Source organism: Monodon monoceros, unplaced genomic scaffold (genome assembly GCF_005190385.1).
Source record: "Monodon monoceros isolate NGI ecotype Baffin Bay Population unplaced genomic scaffold, NGI_Narwhal_1 Super_Scaffold_22, whole genome shotgun sequence".
NCBI classification, from domain to species: domain Eukaryota; kingdom Metazoa; phylum Chordata; class Mammalia; order Artiodactyla; family Monodontidae; genus Monodon; species Monodon monoceros.
The window spans coordinates 126,347,193-126,374,734 of NW_021703779.1; the positions used below are offsets into that span (position 1 = coordinate 126,347,193).

General features: G+C 47.6%; 1 protein-coding gene across 1 annotated transcript; it reads left to right on the forward strand.

Moving 5' to 3' along the window:
* Positions 1-82: 82 nt before the first annotated feature.
* On the forward strand, positions 83-27,542 carry NSDHL (NAD(P) dependent steroid dehydrogenase-like). The gene is made up of 8 exons (XM_029241465.1): positions 83-289; positions 6,337-6,451; positions 10,040-10,198; positions 16,758-16,904; positions 21,170-21,298; positions 23,618-23,760; positions 25,007-25,109; positions 25,908-27,542. The coding sequence occupies exons 1-8, from the start codon at positions 240-242 to the stop codon at positions 26,238-26,240; spliced, it is 1,179 nt and encodes a 392-aa protein (XP_029097298.1). The 5' UTR covers positions 83-239; the 3' UTR covers positions 26,241-27,542.

Below are 27,542 nucleotides of genomic sequence, written 5' to 3' on the forward strand. Positions count from 1 at the left end.
GCTGCCGCTCCCCATTGGCACAGGGCTGGAGTGGGTGGGGCTAAGCCGAAGAACTCCCGGCGCAGGGCCGGGGGCTGTGCGCTCGCGGCCTGGCCTCATTGGGCAGGATCACGCCGCGAGCGCCGACTGGCTGAGCCAGCACCGAACCGAGCCAATTCCCTTGGTGGAAGAGCCTCGGCAGATTCTCGACTCACGCGGGCGGGGAGGAAAGGGTGCTGCAGGCCGCTGGATTGCTGAGGATGAAGGCTGCGGACGCGCTGGGGACAGCCAGGGGGCCGCCTACGGACGGGTAAGGGTTGCGACCTCGCCCTTGTGTCGGCGACAGGACTGGAAGGGTTGGGTGGGGCGATCCGGGTCGGGGACTCTCTGGTCTGGCCTGAGATTGAGTTAGGGTCAGAGAAGCCAGAGAAGAGCGTCACCTTTCGTGTTGGAGCAGACACTGTACTCACTGGGCAACTGAGACCCGGAGAAGGGAAGGGACGTGCCAAGCCTTGTCGCAGAGGCTCGGACGTCTGGGAGTTAGCGGCCAAATGCAGCTGAGGCTCTTTCTTTGAGCGTGTCCCTTCAAGAGCATCCCCTGCCTCTCAAGTAGGTTCCAAGACAGGATCACTGTAGTTCTCGCCTGGCTTAAAGCAGCCCAGGGAAGTGAGCTGGAGGCCTGGGAGCAGACTTCGAAGGGAGTGAAGCAGATATGAGCGTGAGAGGGAGCAGGTCATCAAAATATATTCTTTTTGGCACCCAAACACTCCAGGTGGATAGTGAGGGGCATTGCAGGCGGAGACACCTCCTGAGCAAAGTCACAGGAGTTTTGGAAGTGTGAGACCTGCCTGGAGAATTACAATGGGACGTGTGCTCTCAGCCCTTACCTGCTTCCCCTCTGGGCAGGGGACAGAGCATAAGTTTCTCAGGCTGAAAAAAGCCTGAGGTTTATTGACATTCATTAAACGACAGTGTTCACCGACCTTCTGCCCTTTACCCTCTTCCTCTTTGAGCATAAACCAGGTCCAAAACCTTGCAGTCATATTTGACTCTTTTCGTGCCCCCTTCCCGTTAACCAGCCTCCAAGTTCTATCCATTTTCCCCCTTAAATGCCGTTTCTTTTCTCTTTCCCACCTCTGCTGCTCGCTCCTCTCCCACTCCAGGCCTTCAGCAGCAGCCTCCCTATGAGTACAAGCCAGACAGCCAGCCCCTCTGTTTGACTCACGCCTCCAGGGCCTTAGAACTTGGCTTAGGGATCTCCTCTCCGCCTGGGTTTACCCTCATCGGAAGTCAAAGGCACTTCTGCAATGTTCTGCTAAGCCTGACTCCCACCCCAGATGCTGGACTCCCTGAATGCCTGTGCTGTGCAAGGTTCTCTTCGGCAATGGCCTTGTGAATGAGGGAATGTATGAGTGACTGAGCTGACACCAGGGTGCTTTTTTACAACTTTTTGACAAGTTACAGCTCCCCTTTTACCCCTGGGGCTTGTTTCAGCCCTACAGCAACTCTGAAGTCTGTGGGAAGGATCGCTGCTCTACAGATGAGGTCTCTTACACCAGCCGCAGCAGCACAGTTCAACCCATACTCTCCATTCCAGGGTCCTTGCTGGCCCTCCAGGGGCTCACAGCCTGGCGGGCCAGGACAGATGTGGCGGGGAGAAAGCCTAAAGCTGTGTGCTGTGTTAGAATGAGAACAGAAACCTGTTCTGAGGAAGCTGCTAACCTTGCCCGGGGAGGGGGAGGAGGTTTCGCAGAGGTGACAGCTGAGCAGAGCAGCTCACCGTGGAGAGAACAGGGAGAATATTCCAGGGGGAGGGAACAGCATAAGCTAAAGCTCTCAGGCTGGCTTTGTCAGTGGCCACCACAAATTCAAAATCAGGGCCTTTCTGTGTCCTAAAAGTAAATAGACCAGCAGAGAGATGAATGGCCGACAGAAGCACAGAGACACCTCAGATCCATGAAAGGACAAGACTGAGCTGATTGAGACTTTTGGGGAAGTGGTGGGAAGCCTTGGATGTTGTTGGCGTCGTTCTTCCACAGACTAGGGTATCGAGCTCGCGGTGGCCACAGTTTAGCTTCCTGCACTGAGTCTGTGGACAGCAGCAGGCCAGGCCCGGACTACCCCAACACACCCCTCTGAGCTGCTCTGGATTTCCCCTTCACAAAGAGCCTGGTCTCCCACGTTCGCAAAGGAAGGAACACTTGTCTCTATCTGGTTCGAAATGGACAGACTATCCCGTCCTTTTGCCCCCAGGACTCGCTAGCTGGAGACTCTCCCCAGCAGGAAGGCGGTGATGGGCTCACTCCCTTCTCTCTGTATCTAATCCTATCAGTGACCTTCCGCCCCCTTGCCCAGAAGTGGAGCCAGGCGCTTGGGTTTCCCTAATAGAAGATGGTTCTCTTCCTAGATTGTTTTTAGCCTAAGGCCTTGTCCCAGTGCGTATAGAGGAACAAGGGCATACGTACGTTGCTCTTTGGGGTCTTATTTTCTCACTTACAGCTGTTCGTGTGAGTGTATGTGTGGTACAATAGACAGAACTGAAAATTTACCATTTTAACCATTTTGAGTGTACAGTTCAGTGGCATTAAGTGCGTTCACATTGTCGTGCAACCATCATCACCACCATCCGTCTCCAGAACTCTTTTCATCTCGTAGAACTGAAACTCTGTATGTACTAAGCATCACTTCCCGGTTCTCCCCCTCCCCCAGCCCCTGGCACCCTCCCTTCTACTTTCTGTGTCTATGAATTTGACTACTCTAGGGACCCCATGTAAGTAGAATCATATAGTACTTGTCCTTTTGTGTCTGGCTTCTTTCACTTAGTATAATGTCTCCAAGGTTCTTATTTCACTTAGCTTAAGTTCATCCATGTTGTAGCATGTGTCAGAATGTCCCTTCTTTTCATTTTTATTTTATTGTTGTAAGAACACTTAAGATGAGATCCACCATATTAATAAATATTTGAATGTACAATAGGTACAACACACCTCTAGAGCTTACTCATCTTGCTTAACTGAAACTTTCTGCCCGTTGATCAGTAACTCCCCCTTTCCCCCTCCCCCAGCCCCTGGCAACCACCGTTCCACTCTTTGATTCTGTGAGTTTGACTACTTTAGGTCCCTCATATAAGTGGAATCATGCAGTATTTGTCCTTCTGTGACTGGCTTATTTCACTCAGCATAATGTTCTCAAAGTTCATCCATGTCTCATATAGTGGAATCTCCTTTTTTAAGGCTTAATAGTATTCCGTTGTGTGTATATACCACATTTTCTTTATTCATCCATCAATGAACACTTAGGTTGTTTGCATGTTGGCTATTGTGACTAGTGCTGCAATGAGCTTAGGAGTACCCATATCTCTTCAAGATTCTGGCTTCAACTCTTTTGAATATATACCCAGAATTGGAATTGCTGGATCATATGGTGGTTTGGTGGTTCTATTTGAATTTTTTAAGGAACCTCCATACTGTTTTCTACAGTAGCTGTATCGTTTTTCCATTCCCACCAACAGTGTACAAAGGTTCCGATTTCTCCACATCCTCGCCAACACTTATCTTTTGACTTTTTGATAACAGCCATCCTGACAGGGGTGAAGTGGTATCTCATTGAAGTTTTGTTTTACATTTCCCTGATGATTAATGACACTGAGCATTTTTTCATGTACCTGTTGGCCATCTGTACGTCTTCTCTGGAGAGATGTCTATTCAAGTCCTAAGCTCATTTTCTAATCAGGTTATTAGTTTGGGTTGGATTGTTTTTTCTTTTTTTTTTTTAGCTATTGATTTGAAGTTCCTAATACAGTCTGGAGATTAACTCCTTATTAGATACAAGTTTTACAGATATTTTCTCCCATTCCATAGTTGCCAGAATTTCCTTCATTTTTAAGGCTGAATAATATTCCATTTTATCTGTTTATCCATCAACAGACACTTGACTTGCTTCCACCTTTTGGCTGCGGTTCATAGTGCTGCCATGAACATGGGTGTACAAGTATCTGTTCAAATCCCTGCTTTCAGTTTTTTGGAGTATGTACCCAGATGTGGAATTGCTTGATCCTACGGTCATTCTATGTTTAATATTTTTAGGAACCACCATACTGTTTCCCACAGCAGCTGCACCATTTTACGTTCCCACCAACAGTGAACAAGGGTTCCAGTTTCTTTACATCCTTGTCAACACTTGTTATTTTCTGTTTTCTGGGTTTTTTCGATAAAAGCCATCCTAACAGGTTTTGATTTGCATTTCCCTGATCATTAGGGAGGTTGAGCATATTTGCATGTGCTCATTGGTCATCTGTAAAGTGTATCTTTTTTAGAGAAATGTCTGTTAAATCACAACTCTTCTTGGTGTTCATTTGGACGTGAACATATATCACATGGGGGATTTAGGTTGCAGGGGAGGGGGGCTGCCAGTGGGATCTGATTCATTCCCTAGGCTAGACCTGGGTACCCAGCCTCTAGAGACCACTAAAGTATCAGCAAAATTCTTATCTGGCTTAAAGTATTTACAGACTTTAAAATAATTTGTATATAATTTGAGACAAATTAGATTTGGTTTTGTTTTTGTCTTTACAAGAGGCTGGTTTGCTGAGAATTGTATGTGCATTATTTGAAAGTTATGTTATGGATCCAGGCTCCCTCCGCAAGCCCTAGGGGAGGATCCTTCCTGCCTCTGCCAGCTTCTGGGGGCTCCAGGTGTCCCTGGGCTTGTGACCACAGCACTCCAAATGCTCTCTGCCCTCTCTCTGCCCTCTCATTTCCTCATGCTTCCCTGAGTATCAGGAGAGACTGAGTAAGAAACCAGCAGTGGGTATTGGTGAGTGTAACACCACCAGAAAAATAACAAACCCATTTGCCCCCAGTGAAGCTCCTGCATCTTAGATGGGGGTGTCTGTGTGTACGCGGTTGAAAGCAGAAAGCATGGGTGCGTACACACACCATGTATTCATGAGTGGATGTGTGAGGGCCAAGATGTAGTGGTGAGCAAGACAGACAGGACCTCTAGGCACACTGTTTGCTAGGCCTTGGTGCAGGTGCCCAGATCCTTGTTCCCCGGCGGATGCACATTGAACCAAATGGATAAAATGTTCGCCGGCCACATCTGTTTAGGGAGAACAGATGACAGGGCCATCTGCCGACACAAAGAGGATTATGGTGTACAAGGCAGATGGGATAGGCCTAGAGCCACAGGTGAACTTCGCTTATGCGTTGGTGTGCTTTCTAAAAAGTTCTGTGAAAAATGAAGTTTTGAAATACATTTCCTAATAACTTCCATTGTGGTTGCAGAAATATGTGTCCCCAAAATGGCTCCATCAGACATTGAGGGTCCTAACATCCAGGCCACAAAATCATCTCCTACAGGGACACATGACAGTGTGTGTGTGTGTGTGTGTGTGTGTGTGTGTGTGTGTGTGTGTGATTGGGCTGCCTGCCTGCCACCTCCTCACTGAAGAGTATTCTCTGAATCTAGCCTTTTGCAAGCAGTTAGACTTTCTTTGTCATGGATTTTGCCATCCCCGGGTGTTAGGGGATCTGTGACTTAGGTAAATTGACCACTGCCAAGAAAGCAGATGCAAGACCGAATGCATTGTAACCCCAAAGTGAACGGCTGCTCTTTGTTTGCAGTTCAGTGGTTTGGTCTTGTTGTGGGACTTTATCACCTGATATGCTTTGCTACTGTCTCCTGGTTATGAACTGCTGGGTCCCCACCACACTCTGACCACTTCCCGAGGGTTTCTGGTGGCCCCAGACACTCTGAGTTCTATATGTGGTCAGGGTGGCTTTAACTCCACCAACAAGGAGAGCTCTGTCTCTTCTTACTCTTCCTCCTCCCAGCATCCCATGCCCTGGAACCATGGGGATGAGCACTGAGTCTGTTTTATTGAGCTGCAGCAAAGAGACATGGCTTGAGCAGATTGATGATACACTTTCTGACAGTGCCAGGACTGGAACCTGGGCCTCCCCGGGTCTGTGCGTTTTCCCACTGCGCTGCCACAGTCTACTAGTCTACTGATCGACTCGAGAGACATAGGCAATAATTGAAGTGCTGTGGGAAAAGCTGTGGTGCTAGACATATTCTTTTCATTGTAACTGATGGATGAGATTATTTAACTGGCTTCCTGTTCTGCCTGTAGCCAAATATACAGTGAGTTATGGGCCCAGTCAGGCCCTTCTCTGAGGGCAGCCTGCATCATCACAGGAATGTTCGCTGAGTGCTTCATCCAGCAGCTGAAGCTGTGGTTGAGCTCTTTGTGAAAACTCCATGTGTGCGTGTGCGGGGGGGCATCCACACAGAGCACTAATAACTGAAAGATGGTTCAGTTTATGTAACATGTCTGTCTCTAAATATGTCTTTAAGGACCGAAAAGTTGACTGCAGACAGGGCCAAATTTGCAGCTGAAATGGAACAAGCAGCTGGTGAGCCAGTGCGAGACCCGGGCACATGGACACATTTGACAGAAGACATTGCAAAAGTGAGTACGAAAAGGGTTAACCAAAACCAGGTAAGGGGAAAGTCGAACACATACATACCAACAAGACATTGATACGTAGCTACGGGTTAAAAATCGTATTTGGTTCATTTATTAAATCAATCAATGTTGAGTATTGTTTCTTTATAGAAGATAATATATCTTTATTTAAGGGACCAGTTACTTATTGCTGTGTAACAAACTCTGTCAGAATGTAGTGGTTTAAAACAACACCCATTTCTTTGTTCACGATTCTACAGGTTGGGCTCGGCCCAGCAGGGGGCAGGGGTTCCTTGGTGGGTCTCCCCTGGGCTTGCTGTCACAGCCGCTATCATGGGGACCCTGAGGTGTATGTTCCAGGCAGCCTCACACACATGGCAGTCACTGCTGGCTGTCAGCTGGGTGCCTCGGTTTGCCTTCACGTGGCCTCCAGCAGGTTAGACTGTGCTTCTGGGTAGAATGGCAGAAGGCTTTCCAGGGCCAACAAGGGCGGTAGCAAGGCCTCCTAAAGTCTAGCGTCGCAAGTGTCAGAAGGGACTTGAAGGAATTGTCAGGCCCCTTGGAGATTTTTCCACAAAGATCTGCAAAGGGTGGGTTGGATTCACTTTTGCTGAACAAACACTTCAGAAATGAAATCACACCAAGGTAAAAAATGTGTTTATATCAAATGTTAGTAAATTAAGGATTCCCAGGAGGTTGCCAGAGGTCAGCAGATCACCCTGGTTTTAGTGTACAGCTCAGAGTAAGGCCTTCTCTATGCCTCTGTAGTTGACTGTTAATCTGAGATTCTAGTGCTCAGACAAACCACCAGAGCTCCTTGCCGTCTGTAGTTCATTATTTGTGTGAATCAGGACTTTACTCAGCAACCAAAAACAATCTGGATTCGGATGGTTGTTCGTTCTCATTGATTGACTTTATAGGAAGTAGAAGTTACACAAAGTGCTACAATAAAAAGAACACTTTCACCCTAACTTATATATACATTCTGTGTAAGACTTCTCTGAGAAAACGGCCCACGGCTAAAGACAAGGGAAAACAGAAAAGGATGGAATAAACCCAGTGACCTGGAGCATTCTCTTTTCTCAAGATCATATTGCAATGAAATAGTATGTCTAGATGGCTTTCTTTCCTATTCTTTTTTTTTTTGTTTTGTTTTGCGGTACGCGGGCCTCTCACTGCCGTGGCCTCTCCCGTTGCGGAGCACAGGCTCCGGACGCGCGGGCTCAGCGGCCATGGCTCACGGGCCTAGCTGCTCCGCGGCATGTGGGATCTTCCCGGACCGGGGCACGACCCGTGTCCCCTGCATCGGCAGGCGGACTCTCAACCACTGCGCCACCAGGGAAGCCCCTCTTTCCTTTTCCTATTCTTAAAACTGTCTCCAAGATGTCAATTTTATAACTCCCAGCAGTAACCCATTCTTGAGTCTCGCTACCTGTTTCCAGTCTGGGGTTTCATTCTTACTTGTTAGTGCGTGTTCCTTCTTGTCTGCTGGGCCCACTTGCCCCATGCCATCTTTCATGGCCGTGAAAAGTTAAGTGGTTATTTCACATGATCTCCCGTAACCGAATACCATGGTTCCATCCCACATCTGACTTCTCTGGGGTAAATGCCAGCTCTGTTCTCATCATTACAAAACTCTCTGTGGCACAGCTGCTGACCCATGCTTCCCAGGCAATATTGGCGCAACATTTCAATATAATAAAAAAATCCACGTCACTGTCAGAGGAGTACGGATTGCTCACATTTAAAATCATGAAACGAGATTGCACTAGACATAGTAGCACGGTTATTTGATTTGTTTTTAATTAGACCATATCAGCCTTTTGAAGCAACTGTAACTAGAGATTGCAGATAATATAAACAAGAGACTCTGAAATCCTTTGGGATGTCCTTAGACATGTCTAGTTCAGACCCTCTTTGGGCTCAGGCAAATGTTTACTAAACCAAGAAAAAATAGCTTGGGAGGCAAGGATGCTCAGAGTTATTCTAAAAAAACTGCATTTGCCTGTGCAGCTGACTTGGGGGGAACGGGAGGATAAGGGATTGCCGAAAGGGGGATCAAGTGGGATTTGTGTAATTTCATTTGCCTATGCCCTGGGGGTGTGTTAGAAATTTTAGTAAAGGTGCAAATAATGTAGCATGCTATGATTACATGTATATGACAGTAATTGAAGCATAGACGAGAATGGGCTTAAAAGATAATTTGGTGCGGGGGGTGGCACAGTGAGGCTGACTCTGTCAGGAGATTACAAATGCCTGAACAAATGATGCTAAAGCTACAGAGCCATCTACAGATGGCCTGGTGGACTCCACTAACAATACCATTCCAGATGGGATGACAGGTTGAGAGGGGTAGATCCATAGAAGAGGCTCTGGCACCCCTGCAGTCTCCTGCATGTCTCAATTATATAGGCATTTAAGGCATACATAGCAGGTTGGTTGGTTGGTTTTTTAATCAGGAGCAGAATTTCTTTAAGATCTCTACTTACCATCCCCAACTTTGATTTACTGTACATGAGCTCAGGGAAGAATGGGGGTTTGTCATCTTAAGGAAGCCCAGATATGGTTTTACAAAGACCCCAGGGAGGAGGGATATAACAGGTCCTCCATCTGGGACCCTTATAGCCAGCTTCATCAGCGTACATCAGCTACAGTTTTGCATCGACTCCCTGGAGTCAGAATATTTAAGTGCCTGCATGTGGTGCACTGTCCTTCCTTTATCCCCAGTTACCAGAGTTGGAATTTAGCCAAAAGAGCGCATGTGTTGTGGAAACTGAAATGTAAACACCATAGCTCTCCCCTAATTTTTCAACAACTTCCTCAGAGCTCAGAGAAGGGGAAGCAAAGCCCTGGGCCTGGCTGGTGAACAGCTCACCCATCCTCCCTGCAACCCCACCAGGAGATCCCATCAGACAAAAGCACAGTCTTACATGGATGTGCTAAGGCGAGAAGGGGATAGGTGACGAGCCCTAAGCCACACAGCCAGCCCTATAGTGGTTGGGGAGCAAAGGGGGCTGACTTTGCCCTGCAAGTAAGGAAACCCTGCTTTCTCCTTTCTGATATTTTAAGTGCACACTGTCAATTGAGTGGGTGGCACGTTTTGATTTGTTTTGTTTTTCCATTCACGTGTGTGGTTGGTTGGTTGGTTGGTTGGTTGGTTTGCTTTTTGCCTTAGAAGTGCCAATGGATCAGCTATTGGGAACAAGAAGGTGTCACTTTTTTTTCTTTTTTTTTTTTGCCACCCTGTGTAGCTTGTGAGATCTTAGATCCCCAACCAGGGATCGAACCTGGGCCACGGCAGTGAAAGCGCCGAGTCATAAGCACTGGACCGCCAGGGAACTCCCCTCAGGTCATCCAGTCTAACCAAAGTCTGCCTCAGTATCATTTGCTATCCTGCCTCTCCTGATCCCAGGAGAGAAGGTTGGCATTGGTGATAGGACACCAGAATTATATGAAGCTTCCAACTTGGCTCAAGAAGAGTTTCAAACTAAGAGATGGACCTGCCATCGCAGTGGCTCATGGTCTGTGAGTCCAGGCTCTTAATAGTTCTCAGCACACCCGTACCCCACTGCCATCCCTCCCTTTCTGCAGGCCACGAAATGCACAGTGATCGGAGGCTCTGGGTTCCTGGGGCAGCACATGGTGGAGCAGCTGCTGGCAAGAGGCTACGCTGTCAACGTATTTGACATTCGGCAAGGGTTCGACGATCCCCGCGTGCAGTTCTTCCTGGGCGACCTCTGCAGCCAACAGGTAACAGACCACCCAGCCTTGCCGATTGCCCCAGGCCCCTGAAGGGAGACTACCAGACTTGCGCTGCTCAGAGGCCAGCCAAGCCGTTGTTTCTAAAACAAAAGTTTTTTTGAAAAATTGTAAAGTTATAGGAAAGAATTTAACACACACCCACATTGTTACTAGTGAGAATGAGTAACTGTCATCTCTGTCACTACTACTCCACTCTGCCCTGGTAGTTCAAAGGCAAGTGTGCCAATACATAAATGAGTGGGGTGTAGCTGAGTAGCAATAAAACTTTATTTACAAAAAGTTGTCCGCAGGCCATAGTGTGCCGACTGTGGCCCCAGAGTGTATATCCAAAAGTGCAATTGCTGGAGTTTTTTTTTTAATTGAGATATAATTCACATTCCATAAATTTCACATTTCTAAAGTGTACAGTTCAGTGGTTGTTAGTCTGTTCACAAAGTGATGCGTCCCTCACCGCTATGTAATTCCAGAACATTGTCACCACCCAAAAAGGAAACCCCAGGCCTGCTAGCAGTCATTCCCCGTTTCCTGTCCTCCCCACCCCCGCCAGCCCTTGGCAACCATACGTCTCCCATCTCTACTCTGGACACTTCACATAAGTGGAATCATAATATTTGTCGTTTTGTGACTGACTTCTTTCCCTTAATGTTTTCAAGATTTAGCCGAATTATAAGGGTGTTAATATTTTGAATTTTAAGATGTTGCCAAATTGCTCAACAAGGCTGCTTTGTCACTTAAGTTCACAGCAGCTGTGTGGTAGGATCCCCATTGCTCATGTCCTTGCCAGCACTTGGTATTCTTAGACTTTTTGGTATTGCCCTTCTGGAGAGTGTGAAGTGCTACCTCAGTGACGCTTAGTGTCACATGTGCCCCCTGCACGGGTGGCTAGGCGCCACGCCTTTTCCTGACCCTCTTCTGTAAAATGCGTGTCGCTGACCTTCGCTCATTTGTCTTTGTCTTTACCTTGTTCTTCCTAGGGATGTGTAATTCCTTTCTATTTGAGACAGTCCTTCGCATGTTGTATGTATCACAGTGGCTTCCTTCAGCCTGTCACTGGGCTCTTCTTCTCGGCTTTGGCATCATTGGCTATAGTTTGTTTATTTGTTTGTTTTAGATTTTAAGGCCATGGCTTCCCCTGCAGCCCTGTCAAATTCCAGGCTGTCTTCCTTACCCAACCCTCCCCACCTGTGGGCCTGGAGATGGGGTAGAAGTCTTCCTTGTTCATCATCACTGCTCTCACCCTGACCCGAGCTCCCTCCAGCTTTGAAGGTAATACCAGCAGGCTGTACATACCCTAGTACCCTTCCTTGTGGCCATGATCCACAGCCACCTTCTCCCTTTCCCAGGTGACTCCATCTCAATTTCTCAGTGGTTTTAGCTCCTGGCCAAGGTCAACCTCATCATAATTGTTGGCAAGTTCAGTATTCACACGTATGATCCTGCCAGTACCCTCGCCTTGGCCTCCGCTCCCATTGTCATTCCCTAGACCCGGACCTCGGTCATCCCCAGTGAGTGTGTCCTCTCTGTGATCTCACTTACAGGTGTTGCACTGTGAGCCCCAGCTCCTATCTTTCCAGTTCACAGCCTCTAAGACCTCCACTCTACCAGGTCTGTGACCCACCCAGGCATCTGGCCCTTTCCCACTATCCCGCACCCCATTCAGAGCCTCCCTGCTGTCAAGTCTATGGCTGACTTTCTCCTGCATGATTCTCAACCCTCATTGTACGTATCAGTCAGAGTTGTCCAGAGAAATAACCAGGGAGACATGGATTGTGGGGGCTGGCAAGTCTGAAATTTGCAGGACAGGCCGGCAGGCTGCAAGCTCAGGCAGTCCTGAGGCAGATTTTCTTCTTCCCGAAACCGCAGCTTTTACTCTTAGGCCTTTCAACTGATTGAATGAAGCCCACCCAGATTATCAAGGATAGTCTCCTTTGATTTCAAGTCAACTGATTGTAGATGTTAACCACAGCTACAGAATATCTTCAGAGCAGCCCCTGGACTAGTGTCTGCTGGAAAAATGGACACATAAACCTCCCCATCATGTTGTACTTCCTGGGTTAAACCCCAGCCCTGGTTAAATCCAGTTCTACGTCCGTGGGGTGTCTCTGTGCAGCCAAACGGGGCTGGAGAAGAAAACACAAGCTTGTTGCCTCTTTCTTCACGGTCGTGGTCTTCAAGCGACCCATGTACCTTCCGGCACCGTATCCACAGACCTACACTCTTCACGTGCTTAGCCCTGGAAATGGTCCAGGCACCAGCTAGAGCCCATGTCCTCTTCCCTACTTGGTGATTCCTCTAGGGATTCTCCACCCTCTCTCCTTGATCAGCAAGCTGTCCTTCTACCAGATCGCAGCCATCAGCACAGCATCACCATCTTAAGATGCGGCTTTAGCTACTGCCCCACTTTCCCCTTGTGGTAGTTTGTTCTCAGCACCTCTGACTGCTTCCCTCCATTGTCTCATAGCAGCACTCCAGCTAGGTCTTCACCTAACAGCCACTGATACAGCCACCAGGGACCTGGAAGCGACCAGATCTGGTGGCCACACCGCGCTTCTCATCTGCCTGGACCCTTCCCCGGCATCTGATAGCTTCTTCACTCACCACCCGCTCACTTCTCCTCCTGCCTCACCAATTGCCCCTCCTCAGTCTCCTTATCTCTGTAATTTCTAAACTTGGCAGGATCCAGGCTTTATTCCTTAGATCTCTTTTCTCCAAGCACACTTAGTGTCCTGGTGAATCCACTCCGGCTCACAGATTAAATACAGTCTAGAAGCTAATAAGCTCCAAGCTTGAGATCTCCAGCCTCGTGTCTATCCAGCTGCCTGCTGGCTATCTCTCTTTGTGCTGTATCTAAAATTCAGCTCCTGGCTCCCTGCTACAAGCTGTCCCCTCCCCCAGCACAGCCAACCTGCTCCTACTAAAGTCCTCACCATCTTGATAAATGCCCACTCTGTCTTTCGGATTGCTTTGGCCAGAAACTTTAGATTTATCCTTGATTCCTTTCTCTTCCGTACCCTCGATCCCATCCATCACCAAATCTTGTTGACTCCACTCTCAAAGTAGATCTCCAATCCATCAGCTCCTCACCCCTTCCATTACCACCCTGGTCCAAGCCACCACCCTTTTAATGCATAAATCAGACTTCAGGGCTCCTCTGTTCAGAAGCCTCCAGGGGTGTCCAGTCCTATTTATAGCAAACATACAGACCTGAATAATCACCCACTAGGCCCTGCGTGATCCGACCTCACCCGCTCCCACACTCCCCCTCATTGCTCCGGTCCAGGTACACTGGCCTCCTTACTGCTTCTCAAACTCACCAACTGAGTTCTTGCCTCAGGACCTTTGCACTCGCTGCTCCTTCTGTCAGGAATGCTCTTCGTGAACCACAGAGCTTGTTCGGGAAATTCCTGTAAGTCTTTGAGCACCTTATGCTAAGCATCCGGCCCCTCTGGATCTCCCTTACTCCGCTTTGTGTTTCTGTGTACCACTTGGCACTAGCTGATATACTCTGTGTAAACTTAGGTATCTGTGCCCCCCACCCAGAGAATGTACCCTCCTTGATGGCAGGGATATGGTCTCATTTGATCACTGACATGTCCCCTCAAAGGAGACAGGCTCTTTAGCAAACTTCAGCTCCCCTCCAAACCACTCCCCCACAACTCCCATGCTATCGTTGCCAGTATTTCGCTTCCAGGTTTTCTTCACCCTGAAGACGGTGAAGGACGAGGGAGGGATCGACTGACGTCTCCACTCACCAGCACGTCTCCTGTCCCGTTTCTGTCTCCCAGGTTCCTTCCTCTTCCTGCTGAAGCGTTTCCTGTAGCATTCCCCCCAGCGAATATCTGTGCACAGTAAACTCGCTGAGTCCTTTTATGCCCAAAAATGTCTCTATTCTCCCCTCACTCATGAATGCTAGTTTGGCTGCAGGTGGAATTCTAGTTTCACAATTTTCCCCCCATCGCTCAATCTGAGCATCGTTCCTTTGTAGGTCAGCTGAGTTTTCCTCATGACTTTTAGGATTTTCTTTTTTGTCCTTTATGGTCTGTAGAGAGTACCTCTAGGTCTGAATTTTAGTTTTCTTTTTGAATCCCACTCAGCACCTAGTGGGCCTCATTTTGAGAAAATTCTTCAAATATTGACTCTACCCCCATTCTTTCTGGAAGCCTTACTGGACATACAGTAAAGTTTTTCGTTATATTCTACATGTCTCTTAGTCTCTCCTCCATGTGTTCTTTCTCCTTCTGTCTTTATAATATTTTATAGATTCTCGCTATTCCATATACACTCACAGCCAGGCCTGTTTCATCTGTATCCCCTCCCCACCCTCAGATTATTTTAAAGCCAAACCTAGACATCTTGTCTTTTTTTTTTTGTAAATATTTCAGTATTTGTTGCTAAAAGATAAGAATCCTTTGAAAAAACACAACTCCATGACCACACCTAAAACATATTGACAATTCCTTAATTTCTAACCAGTGTCCAGATATCTCTGAATGTCTCACAATGTTTTTGTATAGTTGTCTTTCCAAATAAGGAACCAAAAAGGTTGAGGAATATTGCATGGATCTTGCAGATTTCATCCCCGTGGTGTTGTTGAACATGTCCGTGTAGGTTATATTAAATACATTAAAATTATTTTCACCTGTTTCTTTTTACTTTTTTATGTTTTTTTTTACTTCTATTTATTTAATTTTTTTGGCCATGCCACACAGCTCACGGGATCCTAGTTCCCCGAACAGGGATTGAACCCAGGCCTCCCCCCCCGCCGCCCCACAGCGGAAGCGCAGAGTCCCACCCACTGGACCGCCAGGGAATTCCCACTTTTTCCTTTTTTAATGTGGCTACTACAAAATTTGAAGTCATATCTATGCTTTCTATTATATTTCTAGTGGAGTAAAGACTGCATCTGGTTCTGGTTTGGTTTTTTTCCGTTGGGGCATCATGGATTGATACTCCAACAGCCATAAGCACACCTGGTGCTCAGATTTTGCTTTCTACACACCATTGCCCATAATAGGAACCAGGGCTTCTTGGGAAAATAGCCTATGCAGGACTCTGGGGCAGGGTAGGTAGTACGAGGTGAGCCTGGAATATTTTCTTAGGACAAAATTAAGGACGTACTCAAAAACTAATGAGAATATGTCAAAAAGACACAGGAACCAATTTGAAGAGCCTCCACTGGCCAAATCTGGGACATTTTGAGCCTCACCAAATATAATAGTAGTGGATTACACAGAGGGAAAGGTACCTTTTTGATGGCCAGAATCAGGCAGCCATCACGTTAACCAGATGATTGGATCAACATCACCAACAATGGGACAGACTAGGTGATGCCCTGAGAAGGTCATAATGTCACTGGTGTGATGTTCTTGCCAAAAGTATTAAATCTAAAAGACTAATCCAAATTGAGGGGACATTATTGGGACAGTTGGGGAAGTTTGGATAGAGACTAATGATTGCATAGGAGTATCCTATCTGTTACATTTCTTGCATACGATGAACGTTTTGTGGTTATTTAGGAGGATGTCTTTGTTCTTAGGAGGTGCCTGGTGAAGACTTGAGAGGCTAAGTGGCATGACGTCTACAGCTTACTCTCAAATGGTTTCAAGGAAAAACATCATGTCTACATAGAGAAAATTGTGGCAAAATGCTAATAATCGGTGGATCTAGGCACATAATTCATGGTTGTCTTTCTTTTGGTGATGTTAGTATCTATTGATCATTCCTAGATCTTATTACTTAGTTAAGGTTTCACAAAATGGTGACATGCTATTATTTTCTCTTTATTTCTTAGCTCAAATCTTTGTACCTTGTGCAGATTAAATGCTTGACTCTTTCCCTTTATTTGCCACTTTGCAAAAGGAATTCTTACTCTTACTGGGGATCAAATTGTCCCTTCCTTTTTGGCCAGTGGGAGCGTCTTCAAGTTGGCTCTCGAGTCCTTTTAACAGGAATTACTTTCTGGTGCGACAAGGTGTTCCTGGCTCATCTTGTCTGTTTCCTGCCCCAGATCTGCAATCAGCCGTCGATCTCAGGAGCTCTGCTTCCCTGTAGCAATAAATTAAACGTACATGTTTTTGTCTCAGGTTACTGTTTTATGTCTCGTTTCACAGAAAGGAATGCTGCTGTGTATTGGGTATTCACACCGTCTTTTCATATGATTCATAATGTGTATCTATGGGCTCATCTTCCCCAGGAGCTTTAACTGCAGGTGCCCTGAATTGTACCCCACCCACCCACCACCCATGAGGCGCAAAGGCAAAGATGCTGCCTTTCTCTGGATCCCACAGGCTTCTCATGCCCCAAACCAGTTTTTATTTGGGCCCAGGTAATGGGGAGGGGGGTGGTTAAAGGGACAATATGGTTTCTGTGCCATGTACTTATGTGTTGTTTGACTCTTTTACAATGAGAATGTATTTCTGTGTTGATTGTAGAATTATTAAAGGGCAAGACATCTACATGCCCCAGATTGGATAGTGGTAATGTGAGGAGGATGTTTACTTGTCTAAAGCAGGAGGGATTTTTTTTTTGTCTTTGTTTGCTTCTCCAGGATCTGTACCCAGCTCTGAAAGGTGTAAGCACAGTTTTCCACTGTGCATCGCCCCCACCATCCAGTAACAACAAGGAACTCTTTTACAGAGTGAATTACGTTGGCACCAAGAATGTCATTGAAACTTGCAAAGAGGCTGGGGTTCAGGTAAGGGGAAAGCTGGAATGAGTGCTGTCAGGAGCGTGTGATGGCCCTTTCCAAGCGTGTGGGGACCAGGGCTCTTGTTCTCTTCCTGTGCCTAGCCAGGCTTGCTTCCTAAAGTGTTGTGGAGAGCCTAGAAATTCAGCCCTAGGACCTGCTGAGCATCTGAACAGACCATCTGAGGACCCTAAGGTTTATTAGTCTTGGTTAAAGAGCTACAAAATTTAGAAATTGCTTGTATTTTTTTTATTGTGGCTTAAACATATATATATATATAATGTAAATATATATAAAACATAAAATTTACCATTTTAACCACTTTTAAGTGTACGGTTCACTGGCATTAAGCACATTCACATTGCTGTACAACCACCGCCATCATCCGTCTCCAGAACTTTTTCATCAGCCTAAGCTGGAATCTGTACCAATTAAACACTAACTCTCTCCTCCCCCAGCCCCTGGCGCCCACCATCCTGCTTCCTGTCACTGTGAATTTGACTCTAGGGACCTCGTAGAAGTGGCGTCAAACAACATGTGGCCGTTCGTGTCTGACTTACTTTACTTAGTGTAACATCTTCAGGGTTCGTCTGTGCTGTAGCAGGTGTTAGAACACCAGGGCTGTTTCCAGGTTTTGACACGGGGAGGGGTAAGGGTAAACTGGGACGAAGCGAGAGAGTGGCATGGACATATACACATATATATATACATATATATACGCATATATATATACATATATACACTACCAAACGTGAAATAGATAGCTAGTGGGAAGCAGCCACATAGCACAGGGAGCTCAGCTCAGTGCTTTGTGACCACTGAGAGGGGTGGGATAGGGAGGGTGGGAGGGAGGGAGACGCAAGAGGGAGGAGATATGGGAACATATGTATGTGTGTAACTGATTCCCTTTGTTATAAAGCAGAAACTGACACACCATTGTAAAGCAATTATACTCCAATAAAAACGTTAAAAAAAAAAGTTTGTAGGGGACTTCCCTGGCAGTCCAGTGGTTAAGACTCTGTGTTTCCACTGCAGGGGGTGCGGGTTCAATCCCTGGTTGGGAACTAAGATCCCGCATTCTGTGCAGCGTGGCCAAAAGAAAAGAAAAGAAAGAAAATCTAAAACTTTGTAAAAATAATATCATGTTGAATATATCTTCCTGCAACTTGCTTTTTTTTTTTTGCAGTACGCAGGCCTCTCACTGTTGTGGCCTCTCCCGTTGCGGAGCACAGGCTCCGGACGCGCAGGCTCAGTGGCCATGGCTCACGGGCCTAGCCGCTCCGCGGCATGTGGGACCTTCCCAGACCGGGGCACGAACCCGCGTCCCCTGCATCGGCAGGCGGACTCTCAACCACTGCGCCACCACGGAAGCCCCCAACTTGCATTTTTTCCCCAACATTATGTTTTTGATATTTCTCCATCTTGATATACATAGCTCTGGTATATTCACTGAAGTGGCAGGATTGCTCAGTGGGTAACAGTGCAGGAAGTGTTTTTTTTAATGTAGTATTTAGGGAATGTCTCTCAATAGAGCAATCAAAAGATTGGTTACTGTGCTTTTCTTTTCAAAGATTTAAAGTGTTACTTCCCACATTTAAATCCTTAATCCACCAGGAATTTATGTCTGTATATGTTCTGAAGTAGACAGAGGATGTTTTGGTGCTCAGCAGCATGTATTATACGATCCATCCTTTCCCCGCTGTTCAGCGCCCTATGCAGCACATCTGTGCGGGCCTGTTCCCGGCTCTCAAACTCTCTTGGCCCCTGTGCCCTGCCTTAGGATGAACCTCAGTATCTAGTGTGGGACAAGCCACTCCCCCAACCATGTTCTTCAGAATTTGCTTGTCTACCCTCAGAATGGGAGAAAATATTTGCAAATGAAGCAACTGACAAAGGATTCATCTCCAAAATTTACAAGCAGCTCATGCAGCTCAATGTCAAAAAGACAAACAACCCAATCCAAAAATGGGCAGAAGACCTAAACAGACATTTCTCCAAAGAAGATACACAGATTGCCAACAAACACAGGAAAGGATGCTCAACATCATTAATCACTAGAGAGATGCAAATCAAAACTACAATGAGGTATCACCTCACACTGGTCAGAAGGGCCATCATCAAAAAATCTACAAACAGTGAATTCTGGAGAGGATGTAGAGAAAAGGGAACCCTCTTGCACTGTTGGTGGGAATGTAAATTGATACAACCACTATGGAGAACAGTATGGAGGTTCCTTAAAACACTAAAAATAGAGCTCCCATATGACCCAGCAATCCCACTCTTGGGCATAAACCCTGAGAAAACCATAATTCAAAAAGAGTCATGTACCAAAATGTTCATTGCAGCTCTATTTACAATAGCCAGGACATGGAAGCAACCTAAGTGTCCGTCGACAGATGAATGGATAAAGATGTGGCACATATATACACTGGAATATTACTCAGCCATAAAAAGAAATGAAATTGAGTTATTTGTAGTGAGGTGGATGGACCTAAAGTCTGTCATACAGAGTGAATTAAGTCAGAAAGAGAAAAACAAATACTGTATGCTAACACATATATATGGAATTTTTTTTAAAAATGGTTGTGAAGGGCTTCCCTGGTGGCGCAGTGGTTGAGAGTCCGCCTGCCGATGCAGGGGACACGGGTTTGTGCCCCGGTCCGGGAAGATCCCACATGCCGCGGAGCGATTAAGCCCGTGAGCCATGGCCGCTGGCTGGGCCTGAGCATCCGGAGCCTGTGCTCAGCAACGGGAGAGGCCACAACAGTGAGAAGCCCGCGTACCAGAAAAAAAAAAAAAATGGTTGTGAAGAACCTAGGGGTGGGACAGGAATAAAGACGCAGATGTAGAGAATGGACTTGAGGACATGGGGAGGAGGAAGGGTTAGCTGGGACAAAGTGAGAGAGTGGCATGGATTTATATATACTACCAAATGTAAAACAGCTAGCTAGTGGGAAGCAGTCACATAGCACAGGGAGATCAGCTCGGTGCTTTGTGACCACCTAGAGGGGTGGGATAGGGAGGGGGGGGGGGAGGGAGATGCACAAGGGAGGAGGTATGGGGATATATGTATATGTATAGCTGATTCACTTTGTTATAAAGCAGAAACTAACACACCGTTGTAAAGCAATTATACTCCAATAAAGATGTTTAAAAATTGAAAATATTTTATAAAATTAAAAGAAAAAAGAATTTGTGTATTCTTAGCCCTTTGCTCGTATACATTTTAGAACCAGCTTGTCGAGTTCCTTGATAAAGCCTGTTGGAAATGTTACTGTAATTGCCTCAAACCTAAAGGTAATTTGGGAGAGAATTGATATCTTTCAAATATTGAGTCTCCGTATCCATAAATACATACATAATATGTCTATTTATCTCTCTCTTTAATGTCTTTCAATAGAGCTTTATACTTTACTTCATAAAGGTTTTGTACATCTTTTGTTAAATTTATTCCATGTACCTTGCTGTTGGTACACATTACATTTTCAACTGCTACTGCATAGGGGCACAGTTAATTTTTGTATATCGATTTTGTACTCAGCAACTTTGCTGAACTCTAATATTTTCTGTATATTCGTAGTGCTTTGTGTGTAGACATTTGCAACACCTGTAAGTGGCAATAGTTTTGTTTCTTCTTTTCAAATCATTATACTTTGTTGTTTCCCTTATCCTACCATGCTGGCTAGAACTTCCAGGACCTTGTTGAATAAAAGTGATAAAGATGTGATTCGAGCTAATGGTGTTCAGTTTAGGATGGACTGCCCTTAACCAGATAGCTGGAAGCTACGAACCCTCGTAAGAAAGCAACTTCCTTTCAAATAGCATTTCACCAGTGGACATGTGCACGTGCCCGTTTGTGTGTGCTGACGTGCCAAGGTTGGGATCAGAATCACCAGGATCTTTTGCAGACAGGCATCTCCCTCGAAGTTTGTGGGCTATCCTTCCCCCATGGAGAATCACTCCCATAGTGAGATACCATGAATAATGGAAGTCTGTTCTATCCCTTGGTTGTGATAAGAGGGGGGAACATGTGAAATTCACTGTTTTAGAGTGTGATACCATAATGTGTCTCAAATCCCCATACCTGCAAAAGATGGTGATCTTTGCATTATTTTAAGAAGGCCTGAAAAGGGAAGGCATCATAGTAAAGAATCTGTATGGGGCGAGGGTTGTGAACACGTGCCATTTGATTCTCTTTCCTACCTGACCATCGTGATGTTTAAACAGCGATCGTTCCTGACTCATTTTTTTTTAAATCTTCTGTTCTCTGCCAGAAACTCATTTTAACCAGCAGTGCCAGTGTCATCTTTGAGGGTGTCGACATCAAAAATGGAACCGAAGACCTCCCTTATGCCAGGAAACCCATTGACTACTACACAGAGACGAAGATCTTACAGGAGAGAGTACGTACCTGAAAACTGGTTGAGTGAGTGACAAACGAGGTCCATGAACGTCTACAGAATTTAGATTCTTAAGAAGAATGTTTATGAACATAGGAAGTTAGTATTCTGACGCCTAATATGTAAATTGGGCAGTAAAACCTGTGGATGGAATTCAATTTCAAAGATAATAACAGAAAAAATAATAACATAATAGCTTAATGTGGCCAGACACTACTCTGTTTTACGAGGAGCTGCCTCACTTAAACTTCGCAATGACCCCATAAGGCAGGTACTGTTACCGTCACCAGGTTACAGAGGAGGACAGTTGGTGCAGAGAGATTCGGAAGCTTCCTGAGGTCGCGCAGCTCTAGAGCCTGCACTCAACATGTATACCATGCAAGTTAATGAACTGCTCCAGCAATCAGACAGTTTATGATGACCCAAAGTGGCAGGCAGAACTCAGGCTAAACACTCAAGTGTGTTTTGATTTGAACACACCTTCCTAGTGGCACTCTTGCACCCCCTGTCCTTTTTTTTTTTTTTTTTTTTTTGAAATTAAACAATGGAAGGCTCTTGCTTTATTTTAAGGAAAAGTACTTTTTCACTTGGCAAGCCAGCTTCACCAGGGAGCACCTGGTTGTAGCAGCAGTCTGGGCCAAGTAGCAGAGACTGTGACAGTAGCCAGCTCCGGGACTAACGTCCAGGAGAATATTACCCTGAAGACACCCGATACTGTAGGCCATGGATGCTCATCGGCCACAGGCAGCTCACCTTAGCCAGGCAGCTGTGAGTTTGCCTCTCCCAGCTGTTGGCAGCGGGCCACACCTACTGAGGTTTTCTTTCGCAGCCGGTATGTATGGAACCAGAGCTTAACGCCAGATTGGCCAGAGTCCCCCTGCGCGGCCTGAGTGTCAGCCGCCTCCCATCTGTTTGCTATTACTCCAACCCAGCGAGTCCCAAAAGACCTCATCTGCCGGGAGACCCAAGGGCTTCCCAGTGCAGCACATGGAGGCCTAGCTTTTGCAAGCTCCAGTCCTGGGTCTGCCCACCTGCTCCTTGGAGCACAGAGAGCCTCACGTAGCTCCCACCTGCTCAGACTTGGCCCAAGGAGCGCTAAAGCTTCCACTGGGCCCCGTGCACCCTCCTCCAGCGCTCCTGGGTCTCCCGCCCACTGGGCTCAGGTGCTGCAAGTGGCAGCTGTGGTTCAGACCATCGTCATGTCACTTGCACTGACTCTTGGGTGCTCTGCTGGAAATGAGCTAAGCCTGTAAACGCCTCTGGCAGTAACTGTGCTGGAGCCTCCAGTTGGCGGCAGATGTCAAGCTGCTGTCGGCAACGTGCTGACAGATAATAGATGGAGTGTGGTGTTATCTAGGACTCCCGGAGCTTTCTTCTCTTTAGTAACAGAGATGAGCCTCGGCTAGAGGGCATTTGAAGGCTTATTTAGTCATTTCCTCTGTCCCTGTGGGGACCAGGGCCTGGTGGGGGGAGAGGAGAGGCAGCTCCACCTTTGGGTAACTCCGATCATTGTGAACACAGTCAACAAGTGGCTTAAGCTCACTGGACCAAAACGTGAACAAGGATTTTGCCACCACGGAGTAGAAATCCTAGGTGAGGTGGGCCATCTCGTTTCAGCAGCACACAGCCTTGGCAGTAGTACCATCGTGGTCCCCATTTTTAACAACAACCTATCTGATCCTTTGGGAAGTTTTGTTCCCTTTGAGACAAAACTTGTTTCTCTGTACTTGAAGCCCTTAAGTTCTAGCTTGTACATTAAGCCACACAGAACATGGCTCTGAGGATTCACCCGACATGTTGGTTCATCTGTTTAGCTACTGAGTTGCTGCCCTGTTTCTCCCAGACCCTCCCCCTTCTCAGCCCCTTCTTCCTGGCCCAGTTGGCTTCATCAGAGTCCCTTCCTAGGAGGTGGTACTCAGTTCTGACCACAACAGCCCAGGACTGGTGGAAACATACAGTTGACACATGGAGCTTAAGTCAGGAGCCGGTTTGGTGGCAGCAGCCTTACTGAAGGCCCCCAGCTAACTCATTAACTGGATCTCTCAGATATTTTCCACAGACTGCTGCATTCATGCATTTTAGTGTTTAAACCCAAACCCAGGCCCTTCTGTTGGATTCTACTGGTTTCGACCCAGCTCTCTCCTGTGTTTTCAGATTTGGGTGTTGGAGTGGGGAAAGGGATACAGAAGTAGTCCCGAATTGTAAGTGTCACTGACGTGAGTCTGCAGCCCGGGGCAGTGGGCGGCATCCATGCCCCTGTGCGAGGACCTGTCCCCTGGGGAGCATGTCTGCAGCCCACATGGTCCCTCTGCTCTCCCACAGGCGGTACTGGGTGCCAACGATCCTGACCGGAATTTCGTAACCACAGCCATCCGCCCTCATGGCATTTTTGGCCCAAGGGACCCCCAGTTGGTCCCCATTCTCATCGAGGCGGCCAGGAAAGGCAAGATGAAGTTCATGATCGGGTAAGTTGGCTGCTCTCCTCCCCGCACCCCCCACCCTGGACACAGTCAGCTCTTGCCTTACGTGGCCTTCTCTGCTGCCCGCTGCTCATTTCCTGGGGCTGCCACAACAAATGAGGCTTAGAACAACAGAAATGGATTCACTCCCAGTGATGGAGGCAAGGACTCCAAAATCCAGGTGTGGGCAGGGTTGGCCCCCACTGGAGGCTCTGAGGGAGAGTCTGTTCCAGGCCTCTCTCCCAGTCTCAGGTGGCTGCCAGCAACCCTTGGCGTCCCTTGGCTCGTAGACCCGTCACTTCAGTCTCTGCCTACATCTTCATGTGACGTTCTTTTCTCTGTGTGTCTGTACCCAAACGTCCCTCCTCTTATAAGGACACCAGTCATTGGGTTTAAGGCCCACCCTACACTAGTGTGACATTATCTAAACTAATTACATATTCAAAGACCTTATCTCCAGATAAGGTCATAGTCACAAGTTCCAGGGAGACATGGATTGTGGCAGGACGCTCTTCTGCCCCGTGAACCCTCTCAGGTAGGCTGCGAAAACATTTGTGTCCCTGTTTGGAAATTCCGGAAACAGGCTCAGAGGGGAAACAATTGGCCCAGGGTTAAGGGCCAAGCCCTCCGCTCTCCTTGCATCTAGGAAGGCGGGGGTAGGTGTTAACATTCCTCCTCTGGGCAAGTGCAAGTGGGAGGGCCGCTGCAGGTGATGAGACTGGGACTGTGTCCCCAGTGTACCTTTCCTTCCCTCCCTCCCTCCCTTCCTCCCTTCCTCCCTTCCTTTCTTCCTTCCTTCCTTCCTTCCTTCTCTTTTCTCCCTTTCTTTCCCCATTTATCCCTGTGCCTTGCCACTTTGCCTCCCTGCCTTTCACTTGGCTTCCCTGCTGTGGGATTTGAAAGAGACAGTAGAAAACTCTGAGGCCAGAGAAAGGCATTAGCCCAGAGTGCCCTGGAGGGAGTTCAGAGCTGCTGCCCTAATTAGAGCCCAGAGCAGACAATACCAGTGTTGGCCACACTGGGACGGGGCAGGCAGGGCATGGGACTTGCAGATTCATTGGTGGGCCCTTAAATATCCCACTGGCCCTGAGGGCCTAGGAGCCCTGGTCTCCTGCCCATCTTCAACTGTTACGGATGCCCAGGTGTGCCAGGGGCTGGCATTGCCAAGGCGGGTCCTGGCCCTGGGTCCACGTGCAGGGGCTCTACCAGGTTCTCCCCTGACTCAGGGAACCCATTCCTTGTGCACATGCAGGAACGGGGAGAACTTGGTGGACTTCACCTTCGTGGAAAACGTGGTCCACGGACACATCCTGGCTGCAGAGCACCTCTCCAGAGACACAGCCTTGGGTGGGAAGGTAAGGCACCTGCTTCTACCTGCTTCTACCTGCTCGGCAGCAGCCGGCCCACCCCTTCCTGCCCCTGTGTGTCCGCCTGCCTTCACAATTCTCCTCCCAGTGATTGGACCCACTGGCAAGTGGCTTCTGTGACCCTGCATCCTGGCAAAGCTGCTCTAGGATCCCACTGGGCCACGGTTGAACCCCTCTGGTGGGGTGAGGTCAGCTCTCACGCAGAGATGAGAGAGCACACGCGGGCTCCTTTCACTCCCACTCCTAGGGCCCCCGTCTTCTTTGTTTCTCACTCCGACCTTTGGAATCCCCCGTATTTGGGCATCATTTTTTTCTCCTGGACCTCTGCCATTTTCCCCCTCCTGTAACTCTCAGTGTGGCGCGGGTATGGTGGGTAGGGCTTTTAGTATACACCAAAGACAGCACGTTTCAGAAATGTCATATGACCCGTTCGTTGCATCTGAAGATAAGATGATTTACTGCATTTACCGTGATTAACACAATTATTAAATTAACAAACGTACCTTCCCAAGTGCAATCTAAGCTTCCCTTGAAATCCTGTCATCGCCTGAAAGCTGCCACTGGCTCATACTTGCAGACTTGAGGACCACGTGAAACGCTGCGGTCTGTGTAGGCTTAATAACCGCCTCACTTTTGAGCTGCCTTGCAAAGGAACTGGGGCGGGCAGGCAGGGAGCGGCCACTGGTTTCTCAAAATACTGGTCCTGGCTGAGCTCCAAGCTCCAAGCATGGCCTGCTGCCCCATCCTGCTGGGGAGCAGTTCCTAACTTCTCCTTCCCCCCTGCAGGCTTTTCACATCACCAACGATGAGCCCATCCCTTTTTGGACTTTCCTGTCCCGCATCCTGACAGGCCTCAATTACGAGGCCCCCAAGTACCACATCCCCTACTGGGTGGCCTACTACCTGGCCCTCCTGCTGTCCCTCCTGGTGACGGTAATCAGTCCCATAACCCAGCTTCAGCCCACTTTCACACCCATGCGGGTCGCGCTGGCTGGCACATTCCATTACTACAGCTGTGAGAAAGCCAAAAAGGTCATGGGCTACCGGCCGCTGGTCAGCATGGATGACGCCGTGGACAGGACCGTGCGGAGCTTTCACCACCTGCGGAAGGTCGAGTGAGGCGGCCTGGAGCCCGGGCCCTTCCACGCGTTCCCCAGCCGATAACTCTCTCCTTCCAGTGAGTTTCTTCTGAGCTTAGGTCTCCCCCGGCTGGTTCTATGAGAGCACACCCACCCTTCTGTGACTCCGAGGGTGGCGAAATCAGCAGGCGTTTCTTCTTCGTAGGACTGGATTTAGATTTCTTAAAATAGGGCAGCTTCCTAGTCTACTGTTTTGTATTCTCTCCCTCTCCCCCACCCGCTTCCTCCTGGGTTCCTTATCATTCCAGTGGCCTTGTAAACAATCAAAGAAGCCGTAGGGAAGAAACAAGCCATTTGCTGATTGAGGAGGGGGTCCTAGACTTATTTCCATGCAGACTGTTCAAGGAGCCACAGATGACAGATACCCTAGAGAAAAGCAGAAGTTATAAACACATGGTGAGGCTTCAAGTGTACATTTTAAATAGACACAGAGTTTAGAGCAAAAACTTTTAAAAAGCTTGAGTAACTGTAACCCCCCCAAATCCCTGGGGAGAAGAGCCGCCAGTTGTTCATCTGCTTACATGCTCCCAAGTTCTCTCTCAGGTACAGCTGGTGTGCCTGCCTGCAGTATTTTTTCATACAACATTCTTTCATGGGCACCTTTCTCTTTATCCACAGAGCCCTGTGTCCTTTTAATGGCAAGGTGGTGGTCTGCCCGAGTGGCATGCCGTTTGAAGCTGTTTAGCACCTCTCCTAACATGGGACATTGGGCAGGTTGACAGTAAGCCATGGAGAAGGTCAGAGAGAAGAGTACCCCCTTTATCTGCTTGGAGTTTGGGCAGAAACAGCCCGAGATGATGCAGAAAGGGCTACTTCCCTGCGGCTCACGCTCATAGAACCCTTCAGGCCAGTTTCTGACCGTCATAGCACATATAGTGATTCAGCGTTCTTTATTTTCTGGTGCTCTGCCTACAGAATCTGGTTTCTTCTCAGACTCATTGAAATGTAACCTTAAAGACTTCTGTTTGCTTCTCTGCCTTTGTGCAAGGGTGGGGAGACAGCTGGGGAGACTGGAATAAAGTGAAGGTATTGTACGTGCTGTGCAGTTTGTGTGATTTGAACTTGACCCCCACCTGGGGGGAAACAGCTACTGGGGTGGGGGGACACAAACAGAAATAAAACAGGGTTTTTGCCCCTAAGGCAGTTAGAACAGAGGAGTTAAGATACGTTCACAAGCCCCTATAATAGCAGGTAGGAAATGATAGACACACTTGAGACGAGGTGGTGTAAGTTCGGAGGAAGGACACGTGGCTTCCAGCCAAGGCCTTGAAGGATGGCTAAA

What these genes read in the sequence shown, in the direction of transcription:
- NSDHL (XM_029241465.1), top strand. Translation starts at nt 240, where the DNA reads ATGAAGGCTGCGGACGCGCTGGGGACAGCCAGGGGGCCGCCTACGGAC. An exon ending in GCGACCTCTGCAGCCAACAG is followed by an intron (nt 10,199 to 16,757) that starts GTAACAGACCAC and finishes TTGCTTCTCCAG; the next exon opens with GATCTGTACCCAGCTCTGAA. An exon ending in GCAAAGAGGCTGGGGTTCAG is followed by an intron (nt 16,905 to 21,169) that starts GTAAGGGGAAAG and finishes GTTCTCTGCCAG; the next exon opens with AAACTCATTTTAACCAGCAG.